Genomic DNA, 16893 nt, shown 5'->3' with positions numbered 1-16893 from the left:
AAATATAAATATAAATTTTATTCAAAAATATACTTGCCTTTTTAATGTTTCAATATTTACATTGTTTCGTATTTCATTTACATATAAACGTATTAAATCATATATATAAACGTATTAAATCGTTTTCATTTGCCGGATAATTTGTTACTGGACAACGTTTCTTATTCCGCACTTCGGACAAAATACATTGATAACAAAATATATACCTACAAATAATAATAATTGCAATGCAATACAAAAGATGTAATGATGTTTAAATATACATACCCTGATACCATAAGTACTGTACGTATATGTGGCACTTTCATACAAAGTGGACATAGTCCTTTATATTTTACCGCTGAATGTCTAACCTTATAATAAAAATTAAATCATTAAGCTTCTTATGAAACACACTCTAAATCCTCTAAGGATGTTTTATTAATTTTATATTTCTTACCTTTGGAGCTGATGGAGCTGGAAGTGCCATTATATCGGTAAAATAATTCTCTTGGGTCCACCAAGATAAGAATTGTAGAAAGAATGCTCCAATTTCAAAAGATCTAGCAACTGTCGTTTGAATTATATCTAAACCATCGCTAATAGTGAAAGAACTGCTTCTAATTTTGTGCAACAATTCGGTAATAGGAACAATATTCCTTGTTTCTGAATAAGTAAGTACAATACCAAGAAACCTTAATAACGGCGTCGCATACATTGATCTCCCAGATACATAAAGTATATAATTACATAATGTTATAGACTCATATAACGTGAAGTAAATATTATGACCTTGAATAACACATGTTTTGAAAAATCTCTCCCACTTCTATAACAATGATACAATTTTATAATTCATATTATATTATTGATTAATTGCAATAATATTTTTACTTACTGATTTAGGTATATAATTGTCAGCTTCTTGAAGTTTATATCGATAACTAAGTTTAGACAACTTTTCTCTAAAATATGGTAATAAAACAAGAAACATCAAAGAAAGATATTTCTGTTTTGCTGATAATTGATCATGAAACTTTTTATCGATTAGTGAAATACGTTTTAACCCATAAAATGTTTCAGAAAATGATGCAGCTAAAATATAAATACAGTTAATATAAAAAAATAAAGAATGATTTCATAAGATATTTGTTCTAAACAAAATAAATATGTAAATGTATTTACAATATTTGCTGAAATAGTATCGTTGAAGGAATGTATTAAAAATCAAATATCCCTCGTCAGACCATTCAAGTAAATGCCCATATCTTTCAGGATTAAAGGATATAACAAACTAAAATATTTTCATTTTTAATATTAAACTATAGCAATAATAAAATATAAAATCATATAGAAAATTATTAATTAATCTGATATACATACTGATAAAATCTTTTTAAAAGCAGGTTCAAGCGTATATGCAAGAGATTCTTGTGCAATAATTTCGAAGATGGAAGGTTTTGTACACGTTGTACCAGTTAAATGTGCACCTTTTTCTGCCATTATTTTATTAATATTATATGTGCCAATTATATAAATTATAACAATTATTACTATCCGTTGTCAATCACATATTGCGAACGTAAATAAAATTCTTCCTTTTATTATTAATTGAAATAATATATCACATATTAAATCTATCTTTATTACGTTATAAACATAATTATTAAAAACAAGATAAAATTAACGAATGATCTGTATCTATTTACATTTCATTAAAAGAAATCAAACATGGCGACGTATGCGGCGCCCATATGAAATATATTTAAAAATTGTTCATTAACCTTGCTTTTATAAGGATATATATCAACAATAAATACAGACGTCATTTTCGATCGATTTTGATAAACAAGATCTCATTTTAAAGATGAAGGTTTAAGGGAAGATATCGTCTTCTCGAATTTTTCAAAAAGCTTTATATTCTTTGAAAACAATCGTGTTAAATAATTATGTCTCTTTGACAATGATTTATGTTTAAAAATAAAGCTTTTTAAAAAATTCGAGAAAGCCATGTCCTCGCTTAAACTTTCATTTTTATAATGAGATCTTTTTCATTACAATCCTTCACGAATTACATTTAAACTCGCTGTTGTAAATATTTGTTTCCACAATTTTCGTGAAAAACAAATTATTCTACAGTGGCGCCCCTCGCACTTTGTGGCTAAAAAGAAGAAGCTTCACTACTGATTTTAAATTGTAAATAGAATTAAATTAATATTTCAATAGAGTTAAAATTTAAACTCATGGTCGTAGGTCTGTTTACGTTAACAAAAATAAACTTTTTCTTGACTTTGACTGTTATCGAACAGTTCTCTTTTACACTCCGTCGAGTAAACGTCGAAGCAGCTATCTTTCCTAATAATTGGTAAGTTTAAATAATTTCGATTATTTTAAAATTGTTTAAACAATTTGAAACGTGCGTAGAATATAATCAACTAATATTTAAACAATAATACATTTATTTAAACGTTCCATAGCTCGAACTTATATAGTATATATTATTTATATATTATTTTTATAAAAATAAAAACGTTAATTCGTTTCTACCCTATAAAATAAAACTCCCAGCACTATTTCTTTTTCTGCGATTTTTCCTGTAGGAAAAATTCGAAGATGCCATCTTCTAGTTTAAAGCTTTATCTTCAAAATTAGACCTTGTTTGGCAAAATTGATCAAGAATTACATTTAGATTCATTGTTGATGTCAATCCAGATATATGTAATTATATACCAGATATGATGAACAGTCTTAAATCTCATTTCTTTGAATTTTTTATATTCGATTTATTCGTGTGTTACTAATAAATAAATAGTAATAAAATCATAATTTTATTGATAAATATTTCATTTCAATTCGATCTTAGCATTTGGTAAAGACTCCATTAATTGTTTCCTGACATCATCCGGATTTTTTAAATATGGCATTCCTTCAAGTTTCAATATTTTCAATTTTCTACAAGTATAAAATAAGAAGCAAATTTAGCATAAGTAACCATAAGGTATTAAATTTTTCTTAAGTCTCAAACATTTATACATACTGAAGTTTTTTCAACTTATACAATCCTTCATCAGTTACGCTTGCACATTCTATAACTTCTAGATGCGTTAAAGATTCCTTTAAATACGATAAGGAAGACATTGCTCTATTGCAAATGTATGGACAACGAATAAGTTTAACCTCCTCTATATATTTACAACCATCTAAATACATATTTTTCAATTAAGTTAGACGAACGATTTATTTATCTTTTTTTCTAGACAAATGTTAGCTAGTCGTACTAACCAAAATATGGAAATCCTACATACGTTATACCTGCATTTTCAGCTTCAATGCTTTGTATATAATTTGTTCCTGTTTGTTTGATCAAAATATTATAATCTTTCAAATATTCTGAAGAATTTTTCCATTTTACATAAGCTCCATTTCTTAAGAGCCATTCAGCACAAGCTTGATCAGGACCAACCTCTTCGATTCTTTTTTTATCGACACTTGAAGTACAAAATTCAGTTTGTAGGATATGAATAACAAAATAAGTAAATAATTCAACTATTATAAATAATTGAAAACAATTTAATTATTGATATGAAAGTCAATATTTTCAAAAAATAGGAACAAGTTACAAGTTAAAGATACATTAATTGTTATAAGCATGAATTAAAAAAACGATTTATATATTAAGATACCTATTAAAAATTATGGTCAGCCAATAAAATAAAGATCTTTTTAATAATCCGTTTTCTTGTCTTATAAAAGAAATAAATTTTCCATTTAGAATCTGTAACAAAAATATTTATACAAAAAATTTTTTATACAAGGTAAGAATCAATGATTAAAACCTGATTAATCATAGCGAATATTCCGATGAATTTATTCTTCTTTTATTTAGTTATTTACGTAAATATCCGTTATTGTAACATAACAGAATTACAGCAATAACAGAACGCAATAATTCCTTTCTCTTTCACTCATGTTATTGGTAAAATAACTACGTTGTTACGAAGAGCCATCTACATGAAGAAATTTGGCGCCAAGTAGTATTTCGGGAGAATGGCGGCAAACTAAAACTGTACGGTTCTTTAAATTTTAATATTATTTTACATTAAATAAAAACGTGGGATATATTTCGTAGTAATATTGTGTCAAGTAATATTGCGAATTAGATTTACAATAAAAATAATAATCGTTGAAGTGATCAACAACATAAAAGATATTTCAAGGTTATATCAAGAACGGAATATAAGAACAACAGAAAGAGCTTGAATATTTATCGAAAATTAAACATGTCGCAGGAAATGAATATATTATGCTGTTATTCCTGTCAAATGTTTCAAGTAAGTTAATCTTTTTGTTTTTTATATCATTACTTAATATATTCATTATGATCACAACATGCGTATTCGTTTTATAAATTCGCATAGGTTCATATTGTTAAAAAAGCGAAGAAATGGCAGTGCAAAGTTTGTAATGAAAAGCAATCTATCCGGCGAGTATGTTATATATTTTTTTTTTAATTTCTTTAATTTATATAGATGTATTATATCACAGTATAAAAGAGAACTATCGTATCTAGGTTTATTTTCAAGGATCAGGAAAGGATTGTCGTTTGCATGTACAGGAATTAAATTCTCAAAAGTTAAAAGGTTTTGAATCGTCGCAAACAACTCATTTCAATATTGATAACAGCAATTACGTATCCTATGAGAAACAAGAATCATCTGATCGACAAGTTTCTAATAACGGGTCTAATCATTCCGAAATATTATTGGATGATTGTATGCATGTATCCGATAAAGAATGTGATTATAAAGAACGGACTATAGACAATGATTATGAAAATTGTAGAGATCATTTCAGTGATGATCTTATCTATGAAAGTGAAGTGGATGATTATGCAAGTAGCATAAAAGAAGATTTTAAACTTATAAGTTCGGAATCTACTTCTGATGTTAATAGTAAGACCGAAATTAAACCTATAACAAATAATACAAAAGAAAGTCAAAATATATTTGAAACTTATGAAGATTTCGATGATGCGCTTGATTTTTAATTTTTAATGTACATAATTTATTCGTTATATATATATGTTTATTTATATCATTTATTTTAATTATAATAGAAAATTATTGCTTTATTATTTATATTCATATCATTATTTCATTAATTAAATAAAACAACTATATATCATTGGCAAATGAGAAATGACTTTTATTTAAATAATTATTTTATGGCAAGGACAGTTGTGTCTAAACAGTAATATTTTATTACAGAATTAGATACATAAAAATAATTCAAAAAATTTTCTATTTTTTTTTGTTTTTTTTTTTTTGAATTATCTTTTTACAAGCTTTACAATGTCATAAGATCAATTAAAAATATAAATAAGTTATTTATTTATTATCTACATATGCACAGGTGCAAGCCTGAAAGCTAAATGATATCTGTAATGCATTATGAAATAAAGATAGAATAAGCACTGGATGAATTATGATAATAAACTCTTTTGCTCTATACGTCAACTTAGTCCTTTAACTAGACTTTTGATATTCTTAAACGATTTTTTAATAATAACAGTAGAATACATTGTCCTCATAAAAATCTGAATCTATTATAATAACAATAAAGAAACTAATCTTTAGTATTGTCCCCATCAAATGAAAAGTTATAGCGATATATATTTATGTAAGAAAAATTAGTAGAATTTTTATAATATGAAAAAATAAATATAATAAAACTTATTATAAAAATGATATATCATACATGTATTTCTAATGCTAATTTTTTCTTATGTATTTTTTCTTCTTTTTTTTTTTTTTCTTAGTACATATCAATATCCTAATTTTTTATTAAACATTCATCCATTGTAGTAATATCATTTTTAACAGAATGAAGTTTAGAGTATATAAACAATATAATTTATTTCTACTTATTAAACGTAAATGTTGATTTCATATAATTGAAGTAAGAAAGCCGTTTCTGTGAAGCTAGTTGTACAAAAAATTTCTTGCTTATATATATCAATAAATGTACACAGTCTCTTAGGATAGTATAACAGCTGTGCTGCAGTGATCTAATCTTATACATATCCTCTTTCTAAATATTCATTTAAAAATATTAATAAAAAATGATTGTATTAAGAAAAATTGGCAGTGCATTATTAAGAGCATATATTACTTTCAATGTAATAAAATTTCAGAGAAACCATATAAGAGTATCTAGCTCCTTTTGAATAGCCATTTTTATTATTTAGAACTGTGTTAGAGAAAGCATAGAACTGTTTACAAAAGCTGATTATTACTTTTTCTTTGAGAATTTTTAATATAAATGAGTAGTTCATTTTATTAAATTGACTTTAACGGTATTGAAATATCAAAAAAATGGATTTCTAAAAAGTAGATGTTTTTTTTTTCTTTTTTTTTTAATGTAGCACGAATAATTTTGCAAATAATATTACAACAGTTCTATGTATGTATCTTATATTATTAACACATTTATCAAGAAAAAGTAGATCGTTAATATTTCATTGCGTGCCATGATAAAAATTGAATGAATTTCAAATGGTTTTAATTAAATATCATAATCTTTGTTACTAATATAACAAAATAAATTACATTATTAAATGCATTGCGAAACTAATTACATTTCTAAGGCAATTTGTCACACTGTTATAAAGAAAATTTGAAATAAAAAAAAAATAAAATAAAATAAAATAAAATAAAAATAATAGAAATAAATTTACCAATACTGATGTCTGTGACGTCGTGAAGTCGTTGCATCTTCATGATGTCTGAAGTTACTTTGCCAACTTCGACTTCGCCTGTTCCAAACGCTACAAGATATTAAAATATCTCTCACTGAATTGGGAAATGAAATAATACAAATACAACTTACCTTGGTAATTTTTTCCGTCTTTTATTAGGCGGACTACCGAGTTCACTTTCTCGAATAATTTGTAAGGCTGATGGCACAAATAAATCCTCTAAATAAAAAAAAAAAAAAAAATAAAAAAAAAGGAATAAAAAAAAAGATAAATAAATAAAGAAATAAAAAAAAGAAGTAACAACGCTGTTAACAAACTAAGAGAGATACTTAATAAAGTAGAAATGTATAATGCTGTTACATACCAAATGTATTACTATACTTTCTCTTAGATATATATTTTTGATGTTGTTGAACTTGAGGCATTGTCTCTCTGGCGCTTCCTACGGTACAATCGCGCGTTCCTTTACAACCTTTCAAATGTTCCAATTGATCGTGAAGATAAGATCTGTCTGACGGTGTCAACATCGATATTCTATTCCATTGTTCAAACGGATCTATAAAAACATAATATAATAAAGATATTTTCGATTTTTATATTAAAAACTTATCTTCTATACTCACCGACTCTTAAATTGTAAAAAGTCACTAAACCTGTAGTAAATTCACAATAAAGGAAATTATGCGTTACGTTAATAGTACGTATACAGGAATACGTATTATTGTTAGCATTCATGCAAAAACAGAATGGTCCTGCATTCCACAATGGAGCAGTGCGCCAATGATCATTGTCATGCTCGAAGCAATTCATCTTTTCAGTCAAACAATCCTTTTCAAGCTTAGCCTTTTTCTTAAGTTTGCGTTCTTTCTTCTTAAGTCGTTCCTCTTTTAACCGTCTCCTTTCCTCTCTAGCTATCTCTTTCTCATCTTTCTTCGAATACGAATCAGGTTCGCAATAGCACTTGTGACGTGCTTCTAAAGGACTGTTTAGTAACGGTGGTAAACGACCATTATTATTTGTCGCTGTTATACCTATTATATAAAATACAATTTTTTTTTTTTTCAATAACAATACATACATATATCGAGTATATAATGTGATTATAAAAATATACCTTGTTTATGTTTTCTATCCGGAGTCTCCAAAATGGTAACATCTATTCTAGCTGGTCCCAGAATAGCACCCGTTTTGTTCTTTTGTACTTTTGGTAATTTCTTAGCAGGTGGAATTGTAGTTGGTACAGTTAATTGTATCGTTGAACTAGTTGTACTAGTAGTTTCGCTCTTAGTTGAAGTAGGATGGTTTAGTGCGGCAGATACAGTTGGTTTGAACACTGGTGTACCAAACTGGACTGTTCCAATCGAACCTGGTGTTTCAGTTACGAACGATGATACATGATGTGACGTTAATTCGGTCGTCGTTAATTTGTTATTTACGTTGTTACTTCTATAATTATCTTGAGTGCCATCGTGAGCACTGGTAAAGACGATTGGAACATTGGTTGATTTATTTGTTCGATATTGCGATTTTTGATTGAAAGTTACTTGGTCTTCTTGGCTAGGAGTAACAGTTCCAATATTTTCATTTACGTTTTGATTTGGTGGGACGTCATCGTGAACGCTATTGGTAAGAAGGGTATTATTGTTCTTTCGGTTATACGAAATTTTTCTACGTCTTTGTTGTTTATTATCTTCGCTATCGGTAGTATTGTTAGATGGTTCTTTGACTTTTTGTCGACGTGGAATCTTTTTCGCTTTTGGTGACATAGTAGTAGTAGTAATGGTGGTAGCAGTAGCAGTAGCAGTAGCAGTAGTAGTAGTAGTAGTAGTAGTAGTCGTGTTGGATAACTCCAAAGTAGATTCTCTTTCATTAATCGAAATTTCTGCTTGAGTAACGTTATATCTATTTATATTATCATCGTGAATCGTCGAGTCTTTCTCGATGGTAGAAAATTGAGTCGACTTTGAAGTAGATCGATGGGTGGTAGTAGTGGTTACGTTAATCGAATTCGCATGGGGCCCTTTCTCATGTTTTTTGTGATGCCTGCTGGTATGATTCTTAGAAGTATGATAATGTGGTTTATGAGAAACATGTGGTTCCTCTGGCTCGGCAGACTCCTCTTCATTGTCCGGAATGAATTGAGGACGTTTAATCATTAAATGTCGACGTATTTCCTAAATAATTCATAAGAATTTAATTAATCACGATATATAACGTATAAAATATCAACGTACCTTCAAAGTCTCTAACTGCATTCTCATCTCCTTGATTTGTTGTTCGATCTTTCGTCTGGATATTCTCCACTCGTTCGGATCCAGATAAATAGCTTCGCTACAATTCACACCACCCTCGGGAAGTACCGAACATTTGGATGGTAAAGTCACTCGTGGCGAGGTAGAATGACGTGCATGCGTTTGCTGTGAAACGAAACGACGAAAGGAACATTACAGATGGATTCTTAAACTATAACGGAATGTGTAGTAGTTAGCTATATCATCTAGCATGGATTACTATTACTCTACCGTTGTGAGAACGAAATGTAAACGAGAAATGTAAACGAAGTTAATGCGGCTATTTCGATGGCTTTCGACTATACATTTGCGTTAGTATAAACTAAGGAAGAAAACAAGCGAGCCATTATAGCGGTTCTTAAAAAGAAAAAAAAAAGAAAGAAAAGGCATTCGTTCAAAAAAGAAAAAAGAAAAAAAATAGCGGGTAGTCACTATAACGATTTATATTATAGCTAAAGGATTAATAAAACACTAGAAATATAATTATACAAAAAAATATTTTCAACGTACTTTTAAATCGTCCAATTCTTCCTCTATACTTTCCATTATCTGTGTAACGTGTTCAATCGTATCCTTCTTCGTTGCACTCCTTCGTACTCTTCTATGTCTCTTGATCACATCTTCGACATTTAATCGACCTTTTACGATCTTATCTAAACTAGGATCGAAATCGTTAATCGAGTAACTTGAAATCAGACGATCATCCCATGCTTTTTCTTCTACATTACTCTTATGCTCGTCGTCATCGTCCGTGTCGATCCGCATTACTCTCGTATTATTACGATAGGCATTTCTGAAAGCAACGTTTACCTGCGCTTCATAACGAAAGATCAGGATAATCCTATTTCCGTTTAATTTAGCGACTAATTAGATACCTGAAGGAATAGTCGTCCTCGTGGACATCTTTTTTAAGTGTATCCAAATCCTGAAGGAATTCATCGTCGTCTTCCTCGTCTATAGCTCGTCGATCTCTCATATCGTCATCAAAATCATCTTCCTCGAGTTCATCGTTCTCGGATATTTCTCTTTTACCTTGATTTATATATATATATATATATTTTTTATTAATTATTTACGTCGAAACATAATTATTACAAATTTCATACATTTTATAAAAGATCTATTAATATTTGTATATAAATAATTTATCTAACAAAACATTCCCCATTATATTCATATATAACGATATATTCATTCATCGTATAACAAAGTTCTTCAATTAATAGTTTCATCGAAGAAATTATTCTTTTTTGAAATGAAAAACTTACCTCGTTTCATAAAATATCCAGTCGTTTCGCCATAAGGATCTAAAGGTCTTCGATCTCTTCCAAATCCATATCTCGATATATCGAAATCGTTAGTCTCCAATCTAGTGTAAACCAATCCCTGTGGCGTGAAACATGCACATTTTTTCGACGTCCTTTGTATAGGCGGTGGTAACGCGTATCTACATTTGTGTCTTCTCCAACGATGACCGTCTCTCTCGCAACGCCACTTTTGACCATGCACGCAATCGGCCTGTGCTTCCGGTCTCGAACACTCGATTGCAAGACGCTCGTGTTTCGAAGAGAACGGCGATTGAACCGGATGCACTCTGTTGTCCAAATGCAATTCCGGAGCTACGACGTAAACGAATATTTCATTTTATTACATCTGGAGAAAAATGCGATATTGAAAAAATTGTTTGTTGTCGTGAAAAATATTGATTAAAAGTTTAACGAGAAAATTGTATACTTGTTTCATCGATAATCGACTCGTCGAAATCATCCTCGGAAATATCTTGATCGCTTCCAGTATCATTTTCTATAAATCGCCGATCGGTCTCAGAATCATCGGCTTCGGTAATGTCATCAACCTCCTCGTTCTGTGAACCATGCGTTTGCCTCGTCATCGTCGCGTTTTGCCTTCTCGCTTCTCGTGCTTTCGATTCAGCGATTGACTCTGGGGTCTCTCGACGACCCGACGATTCGATTAGGAATGTATCTGGCCATTTTATTTTCGGCCTTCTTCCACGTTTATTACTGAAAAAAATCATCGTTAACGTATTATGTCTTCCGTTCTCTCTTTTTTTTTTTTTTTTTTTTTCGTGTAATCTTTATTATTAACAAGAAAATAAAAAACGAGAAAATATCAATAATTGCAATAACAGTAATTCTAATAAAGTATTATATATTAATACGATTATAAGAATATATATGTATATATTAATATTATTATTTATTAATAAAAAAATATATATATACATATTACGAGTAAGAATTTTGTGTTAAGTAAAGTAAGATTCGTGATGCGACGAACGTAACGTAAGCTCGGGAGACTCGTGGCAAAAAAGTTTGAGATATTATTGCATGATAATTTAATCGTCTAATATGTCGCTATATAAAATGACTCACTTTAGAAAAAGCATCTTGAAAGATCGGCCATCCATCTGCGGTGGTGTTTCGACGCCGGCGATGTCCAGGAAGGTCGGCGCCAGATCAATGTTTAAAACTATGTCGTCTACTCTGGAACGTTACATAGACCTTCTATCGCGACTCGATGCTTAAAGGTAGCACTTAGGGGTATTTGCTTTATACACCAAGATCCATTACTCAATCGTAGGAAGAAGAGGAGGAACAAGGAGGAAGAGAAGAAGAAGAGGAAGAAGAAGAAGAAGAAGGACGTGCGTTGAATCGTTTCTCTTCAGTCTCTCTTTATCCCTCAGTCAATTTCCACAACGATTAGTCGCAAAAACCAATGGAGATAGAAGTAACAACGCGACACAAGGAGAATCACGGTCCGACTCGACATGGATTTATATTCGAAAGTATCTATGTACATGTATCACGTTGAAACGATGTTCTTGCTGATACTACCATCTCTTCTATCAATACGAGTAAAAATGTATTGGTATTATTACTACTACTACAACTACTATTACTACTACTACTACTATCATCACCATTATCACTAATACCAATACAACAGTCGCGGACCACTTTTCTCATCGCGCTTGGTTTCACGGTCCAGCAGGATAATTTATAGCGTACCAAGACTCTTTATGGCGGACCGCGAAACCGTAATTCCAGAAGACGTTCCAGACAACGGGCACTTACGTGCAAGTGCTCTATTTATTGCCGTGAAATCTTGCTAAGGGAACGAACAGATTGTATTTCTATATATATATATACAGATATATACTGTGTCTGAGTATACGATCGACCTAACGAATTACGGAGCAAATAGATCTTATGCTTTTAACGATCGACGATCCTGTTCGATGATGAAAAAACGAGCTATTCCTTTTCTTTTAGTATCGTTAATAAAATTACAAAGTAACCGAACGACGATCCTTGTAATTATTCCAAATCGATCTAAAACTTACACGGATCCAGGTTCTATGCCAGGTCCTCTTATGAGGAAAGGTACTCTGACGTCGAACTCGAATGGGAAGCTCTTGCCTTTGATAAGACCGAATTGTCCCAAGTGATAACCGTGGTCGGATGTGTAAATGATGTAGGTATTATCCAACTCTCCCAAGTCTTTCAATTCTTGATAGATCTATAGATACAGAAATAACATTATTCTTTTACACGTTTATTATCGTTTCGTGTCTTTTCTTTGTCGATTCTTTCTTCTTTTTTTTTTTCTTTTTTCTTTTTATACGTATATATAAACAAACTCACTCTATCGACCGCTGCGTCGACACTCTGCAAAGTCTGGAGTCTCTTGGTCATCAAGAGATCCGTAAACTGTTTGTGTATAGGCTGCATCTTCTGAGTGACTTGGAGAATCCACTGTTTGTCTGGATTTGGTGCGTAATCGTAAGCTGGCGTACTGTAACAGTGAGAAAGTGAAAGAGCGTGTGTGTACGCGCGTGTCTAGTATATGTCTGTGTGTACGCGCGCGCGCGTGTGTGTGTGTACGTTGAGAATGAGAAGATCAGAGAAATTCTTAGGAGGTACGAATGTTTGCAAAATCGGGGTCGACCACCCTGCTAAGATTTAACTCGATGTTGACTCTAGGGAGAAAGATCATTCTATATGCATACTTACTGATGAGTGGTGACGTTGAAAAAGAGATGCGAGAATTGCGGCGCGGAATCTTCTGGTCCATGAGGCGCCGGAAAACTTGCAACCAACATTACCGGCTTGCGGGCGAAATTATGCTTGCTTTGCCGTAGAAACGCAACGCTATCGTTAGCTATTAAATCCGGATAATAGTCCTTGCTATACTCGAAGCCGTGCTTTATCTTCTTCCCGTTCATGTTGACGCTGTAGTTGTAGTATCTCGAGTTCATTATCAGACCACCCCATTCCCGCCAACCAGGCGGTATGTACGAGCCGTTGTACTTGTTCAAATATTTACCGAAGTATCCTGGAAACAGAGCAAAGTGAAAGAGGAGAACGCGTTAATACCGTTAATTAATCTCATACGTTCTCTACAGAGAAAATTGATTGTGTTTTCTCCGGTTCGATTGTCCCTTCAAATCAAAACGTGAACATTGACTTTTGTCGATGAAAAAATACAAAAAATTGTAAAAATTAAAAATTAAAAAATTAAAAGGTAAATAAATAAATCAAGCGACTCCTCGTTATTTCTTCTTTTTTTTTCTTTTCTCTTCTTCTTCTTCCTTTTTTTTTACGTTGAAAAAAGAGATTTTGATTTGGCGCTTGGTGCCATCGGTAAAACTGGTCAAGAATAATCATCGACCTCCCACACCTATTTCTCTCTTTCTCTCTCTTTCTCTCTCTCTCTCTTGTTGAATTGAATTATTCATGTCTGAGAGAGGGAGATCGCTACGAAATAATTAATTCAAACGTAGTACGCGAGGTCGCCTCTTTTGGGTTGCAACGACCGCTCGTATATATTTATTAGCCTTCGTCGTTCCTCCTCTATACACTTCGAAGTAGTGTTCGATAGATATCGATACTACTATCTTTTTTTTTTCGTCGACAAAATTACACGGGAAGGATTTCGGTCGAGACAACTTTTTACAACGAGATAGAAAGAGAGAGAGAGAGAGAGAGAGAGAGAGAGAGAGAGAGAGAGAAGGCATGTAAGAAGGGGCGGTAGAAGAAGGAGGAGGAGGAGGAGGAAGAGGAGGAGAAAAGGGGAGGCAAAACGTGGACCACCGCGGCAGAACGATCGTATTAACTTGTCGTTTTATCTTCAACGATGACATCTCAATATCGATGTTCCCAATCGATCGATCCTTCGACATCGTACTTTGCATCGTAATTTCATTCTCCATCAATTAATCTCGACACACTCTTTATAAAGAGAGAGAGAGAGAGAGAGAGAGAGAGAGAGAGAGAGAGAGAGAGAGGGAGAGGGAGGGAGCATTTTGAAAATTCACTTAACAAGATCGAACGACCGGTTTCACAGAATTTTACAATAAAAGAAAAATCTCGTGTTATAATGGGATTTAATCGAACGATCGCTCGACACACCTGTTGCTTTCCGAAACGGTAGACCCGTGACGAGAAAGAGAGAGAGAAGAGAAAGAAGGAGAGAGAGAGAGAAAGAGAGAGGAGGAGAAAAAGAAAAAGAATAAAAGAAAGAGAAGAATGAATGATGGAGAGATCCGAATTAAAATGCAAGGATAATGACTCATTTCAGAGTTATAAAAAGGAATCTGAGAGTTAAGGTCGAACGATTTCTCTCATCCAACAAAAGGAGGATAAAAGAAAAAGAAAGAGGAAAAAAGAGGGAGAGAGAGAGAGAAAGAGAGGAAAGAGAAGAAGGATATAAAGGAGCCACGATGTCCTGGCGCCAGTCGCGTTCGGACCAACTTTCAGTTGGAGCGAACAAAACGAATAATCTCGTATAAAACGTTAGCGATGACACCGTTCGAGGATAATAGCATGCGGATATGTGTGTATACATATATCGTATGTATATGTAGGTCACTGCAGTGAATTCACGAAAAGGAAAGGCACGTGATTGGTGGACGAAATTCGTATCGAGTAACGTTCGATCTTTGCCAGAGAACCACTCGTCCTTACGACATACCAATGCCAAACAGTTTGTACAAATCTTTATATATATATATATATATATATCTTTTTTTTCTTTTTTTTTCTCCTTTTTATTCTCTTCGCGTGTAAAATTCAATTTAGATAAATTTGTATACGTTGTGTCCGCACGCGCGTGCGTGTGTGTGTTAAAAGAAATAAAGATAACAAAATATCAGAAAAAAATAACATCTTCGAATTTTCTTTTTCAATCTTTTTGATAAGAAGAATTATCACTCGAGTTTCTTAAGCCGACACTTTGCTACCAATCACGTTCGAATAAATCCATTAACTTCCTCGAAAAATATGTATATGTGTACATATGTACATGGATCGTTAGCCGAGTCTGCTACGCTTTGATCGATTCGTGTTCCTCCTATGCAATGCGTCGCGCGATAAGAATTTAATTGATATTTACGGCCGGCCCGGTGGCATGGGTTTATTTTTAGGCTGGCGCTAAATCAGCGCCATGTAAAGTGCACTCTTGCTACGAATGTAGTGTAGTGTCAACGACCGGAACGAGAATCCTCCGAATTAAATACAGTGGATCGATCGATCTATAGAAATATGATTTCAAAATCAAACTTTGAAAGTATGATTAAGAAAGATTATTAATCATTTGACAAACAATTATTTATTATATATCAAATATAACTTAATTAAAACTCTTCGATATATATATATATTATTTATATGACATTATTTATTATAGATATTATTTAATATTATTCATTATATATGAAATATATAATGTTATATATTAAATATAATAAATAATTGTATTTTATGTATTCTTAATTATCTAAACACTTTAATCTGATTTAATGAGAGAACTATCATAATCTCTCTAACAAATATGTACATAGGATTTAAAGTTTATGTAGAAGCACTCCCGATTACATGAGGAAGTTCGAAAGGAAGTTGTTTCGTGCAGCGGGGGTATTAACCCGTTTTTCGAGTTCTAAAACGCACGACGGGGGCTTCTCACCGATCGTTTATACGTTTGCATGCACATGGTTTAAAACGGAGGCCCTGGTACATCGGTTAAGTACATCGAGCTCGTTCTTACTTCGCACGATTTCAAACGCGTACCGTAGCACGCTTCGGAGCACGAAACGTTTAACGATCGGCACGAGCTGCCTCACTCTGTACAACGAATTATGATCGTTTTTGATTATCTAAAACGATGGCGGAACACGAATAAAATACTTCTTAAATCGATATATTTTAAACGCGACAAATAAATATCGATATTTACATTATTACTTATTAAAAAATTCTTCTTTTGAAATATTACAAAAAAGGATTTTTAAATTCTCAAATAAAACTTCTCTCATTTCTATATCGATACTCGTAGTTTTTAAAAATACAATATGATTTAACAAATTCTCAAATATTTTTTTATTATCGTTAACTCAACAGATATTAATATTTTTATCGGAGAAATATTGTTGCGATACAAATCTGTACTTGGACATTTTTAATTTCGATATTGATATCTATTGAAATTGTCCTAAAAGTAAAATAATCTTAAGTATAAATATTCGTTATAAAATATCTTTTTTTTCTTTCTTCTTTTCTTTTTTCAAGAAGACAAAAAACAAATTTGCTAAACAAATTTTACTAAAACATATACGATAGGGAATCCTTATCGGTGAGAAGACATTTACGTTTAAAAAATTCAAACATAGGACAAAAAAAGAGATAGAGATAGAGATAGAGAGAGAGAGAGAGAGAGAGAAAGGTGAGAAGATAGTTGCATCGAACTTTGGCGGCTCGTACGAAAGTAATCAAAAGGGTCTACTCTCTTTCGATAGTGAGGAGAGAATATCTCGAGGAGGGTCGCAACAACTCTCCATGAAAATGCAGC

The 16893-nt window shown here is 31.8% G+C and overlaps 4 protein-coding genes across 6 annotated transcripts in view; 1 reads left to right on the top strand and 3 right to left on the bottom strand.

Annotated features, from left to right (window-relative positions):
• Window positions 1–11: 11 nt before the first annotated feature.
• LOC127072662 (peroxisome assembly protein 12) lies at window positions 12–2248 on the bottom strand. Its single transcript, XM_051013245.1, has 6 exons — window positions 1363–2248; window positions 1165–1273; window positions 878–1074; window positions 440–808; window positions 268–353; window positions 12–206 (listed from the first exon to the last, which is right to left on the bottom strand). The coding sequence occupies exons 1-6, from the start codon at window positions 1480–1482 to the stop codon at window positions 98–100; spliced, it is 990 nt and encodes a 329-aa protein (XP_050869202.1). The 5' UTR covers window positions 1483–2248; the 3' UTR covers window positions 12–97.
• Window positions 2249–2737: 489 nt separating this feature from the next.
• Window positions 2738–3962, bottom strand: LOC127072665 (ATP synthase subunit s, mitochondrial). 2 transcript variants are annotated; one of them, XM_051013250.1, is made up of 5 exons: window positions 3816–3962; window positions 3663–3754; window positions 3292–3467; window positions 3017–3179; window positions 2738–2931 (listed from the first exon to the last, which is right to left on the bottom strand). In XM_051013250.1, exons 1-5 carry the CDS (start codon window positions 3825–3827, stop codon window positions 2823–2825), a joined length of 552 nt encoding a protein of 183 aa, XP_050869207.1. In that variant the 5' UTR covers window positions 3828–3962; the 3' UTR covers window positions 2738–2822. The 2 variants fall into 2 exon arrangements, with proteins under 2 accessions (XP_050869207.1, XP_050869206.1); XM_051013249.1 differs by having other exon boundaries at window positions 2785–2931; window positions 3262–3467.
• A 146-nt stretch (window positions 3963–4108) lies between these two features.
• On the top strand, window positions 4109–5032 carry LOC127072664 (MRN complex-interacting protein). Its single transcript, XM_051013248.1, has 3 exons — window positions 4109–4310; window positions 4398–4466; window positions 4550–5032. Exons 1-3 carry the CDS (start codon window positions 4260–4262, stop codon window positions 5024–5026), a joined length of 597 nt encoding a protein of 198 aa, XP_050869205.1. The 5' UTR covers window positions 4109–4259; the 3' UTR covers window positions 5027–5032.
• Window positions 5033–5158: 126 nt separating this feature from the next.
• Window positions 5159–16893, bottom strand: part of LOC127072653 (extracellular sulfatase SULF-1 homolog) — a 63312-nt gene continuing 51577 nt past the window's right edge. The window contains exons 4-17 of one of the 2 annotated variants that reach the window (XM_051013227.1): window positions 13062–13383; window positions 12693–12843; window positions 12392–12567; window positions 11421–11531; window positions 10762–11048; window positions 10296–10646; window positions 9903–10059; window positions 9538–9820; window positions 8971–9153; window positions 7851–8910; window positions 7360–7767; window positions 7101–7292; window positions 6868–6955; window positions 5159–6793 (exon numbers count right to left, since the gene is read on the bottom strand). In XM_051013227.1, the coding sequence (XP_050869184.1) occupies window positions 6712–6793; window positions 6868–6955; window positions 7101–7292; window positions 7360–7767; window positions 7851–8910; window positions 8971–9153; window positions 9538–9820; window positions 9903–10059; window positions 10296–10646; window positions 10762–11048; window positions 11421–11531; window positions 12392–12567; window positions 12693–12843; window positions 13062–13383 (3851 nt within the window). In that variant the 3' untranslated portion in view covers window positions 5159–6711. Of the gene's footprint in view, window positions 6806–6867; window positions 6956–7100; window positions 7293–7359; window positions 7768–7850; window positions 8911–8970; window positions 9154–9537; window positions 9821–9902; window positions 10060–10295; window positions 10647–10761; window positions 11049–11420; window positions 11532–12391; window positions 12568–12692; window positions 12844–13061; window positions 13384–16893 lie in introns of both variants that reach the window. The other variant, XM_051013226.1, reaches the window with a different exon arrangement.

Source organism: Vespula vulgaris, chromosome 2, assembly GCF_905475345.1.
Source record: "Vespula vulgaris chromosome 2, iyVesVulg1.1, whole genome shotgun sequence".
Classification (NCBI taxonomy): Eukaryota; Metazoa; Arthropoda; class Insecta; order Hymenoptera; family Vespidae; genus Vespula; species Vespula vulgaris.
Note: the sequence above shows the minus strand (reverse complement) of the source record. Positions and strands in the feature narration are given on the sequence as shown.

Excerpts from the sequence above, each read along its gene's own strand:
- LOC127072662 (XM_051013245.1), bottom strand. The coding sequence starts at position 1,482 with ATGGCAGAAAAAGGTGCACATTTAACTGGTACAACGTGTACAAAACCT. Across the intron at positions 1,274-1,362 it reads CTTTTAAAAAGATTTTATCA|TTTGTTATATCCTTTAATCC; the intron begins GTATGTATATCA and ends AAAATATTTTAG. Across the intron at positions 809-877 it reads ACAATTATATACCTAAATCA|AAGTGGGAGAGATTTTTCAA; the intron begins GTAAGTAAAAAT and ends TCATTGTTATAG.
- LOC127072665 (XM_051013249.1), bottom strand. Across the intron at positions 3,468-3,662 it reads CTGACCATAATTTTTAATAG|TGTCGATAAAAAAAGAATCG; the intron begins GTATCTTAATAT and ends TTGTACTTCAAG. Across the intron at positions 3,180-3,261 it reads TGTAGGATTTCCATATTTTG|ATGGTTGTAAATATATAGAG; the intron begins GTTAGTACGACT and ends ATATGTATTTAG.
- LOC127072664 (XM_051013248.1), top strand. The coding sequence starts at position 4,260 with ATGTCGCAGGAAATGAATATATTATGCTGTTATTCCTGTCAAATGTTT. Across the intron at positions 4,311-4,397 it reads ATTCCTGTCAAATGTTTCAA|GTTCATATTGTTAAAAAAGC; the intron begins GTAAGTTAATCT and ends AAATTCGCATAG. Across the intron at positions 4,467-4,549 it reads AAAAGCAATCTATCCGGCGA|GTTTATTTTCAAGGATCAGG; the intron begins GTATGTTATATA and ends TATCGTATCTAG.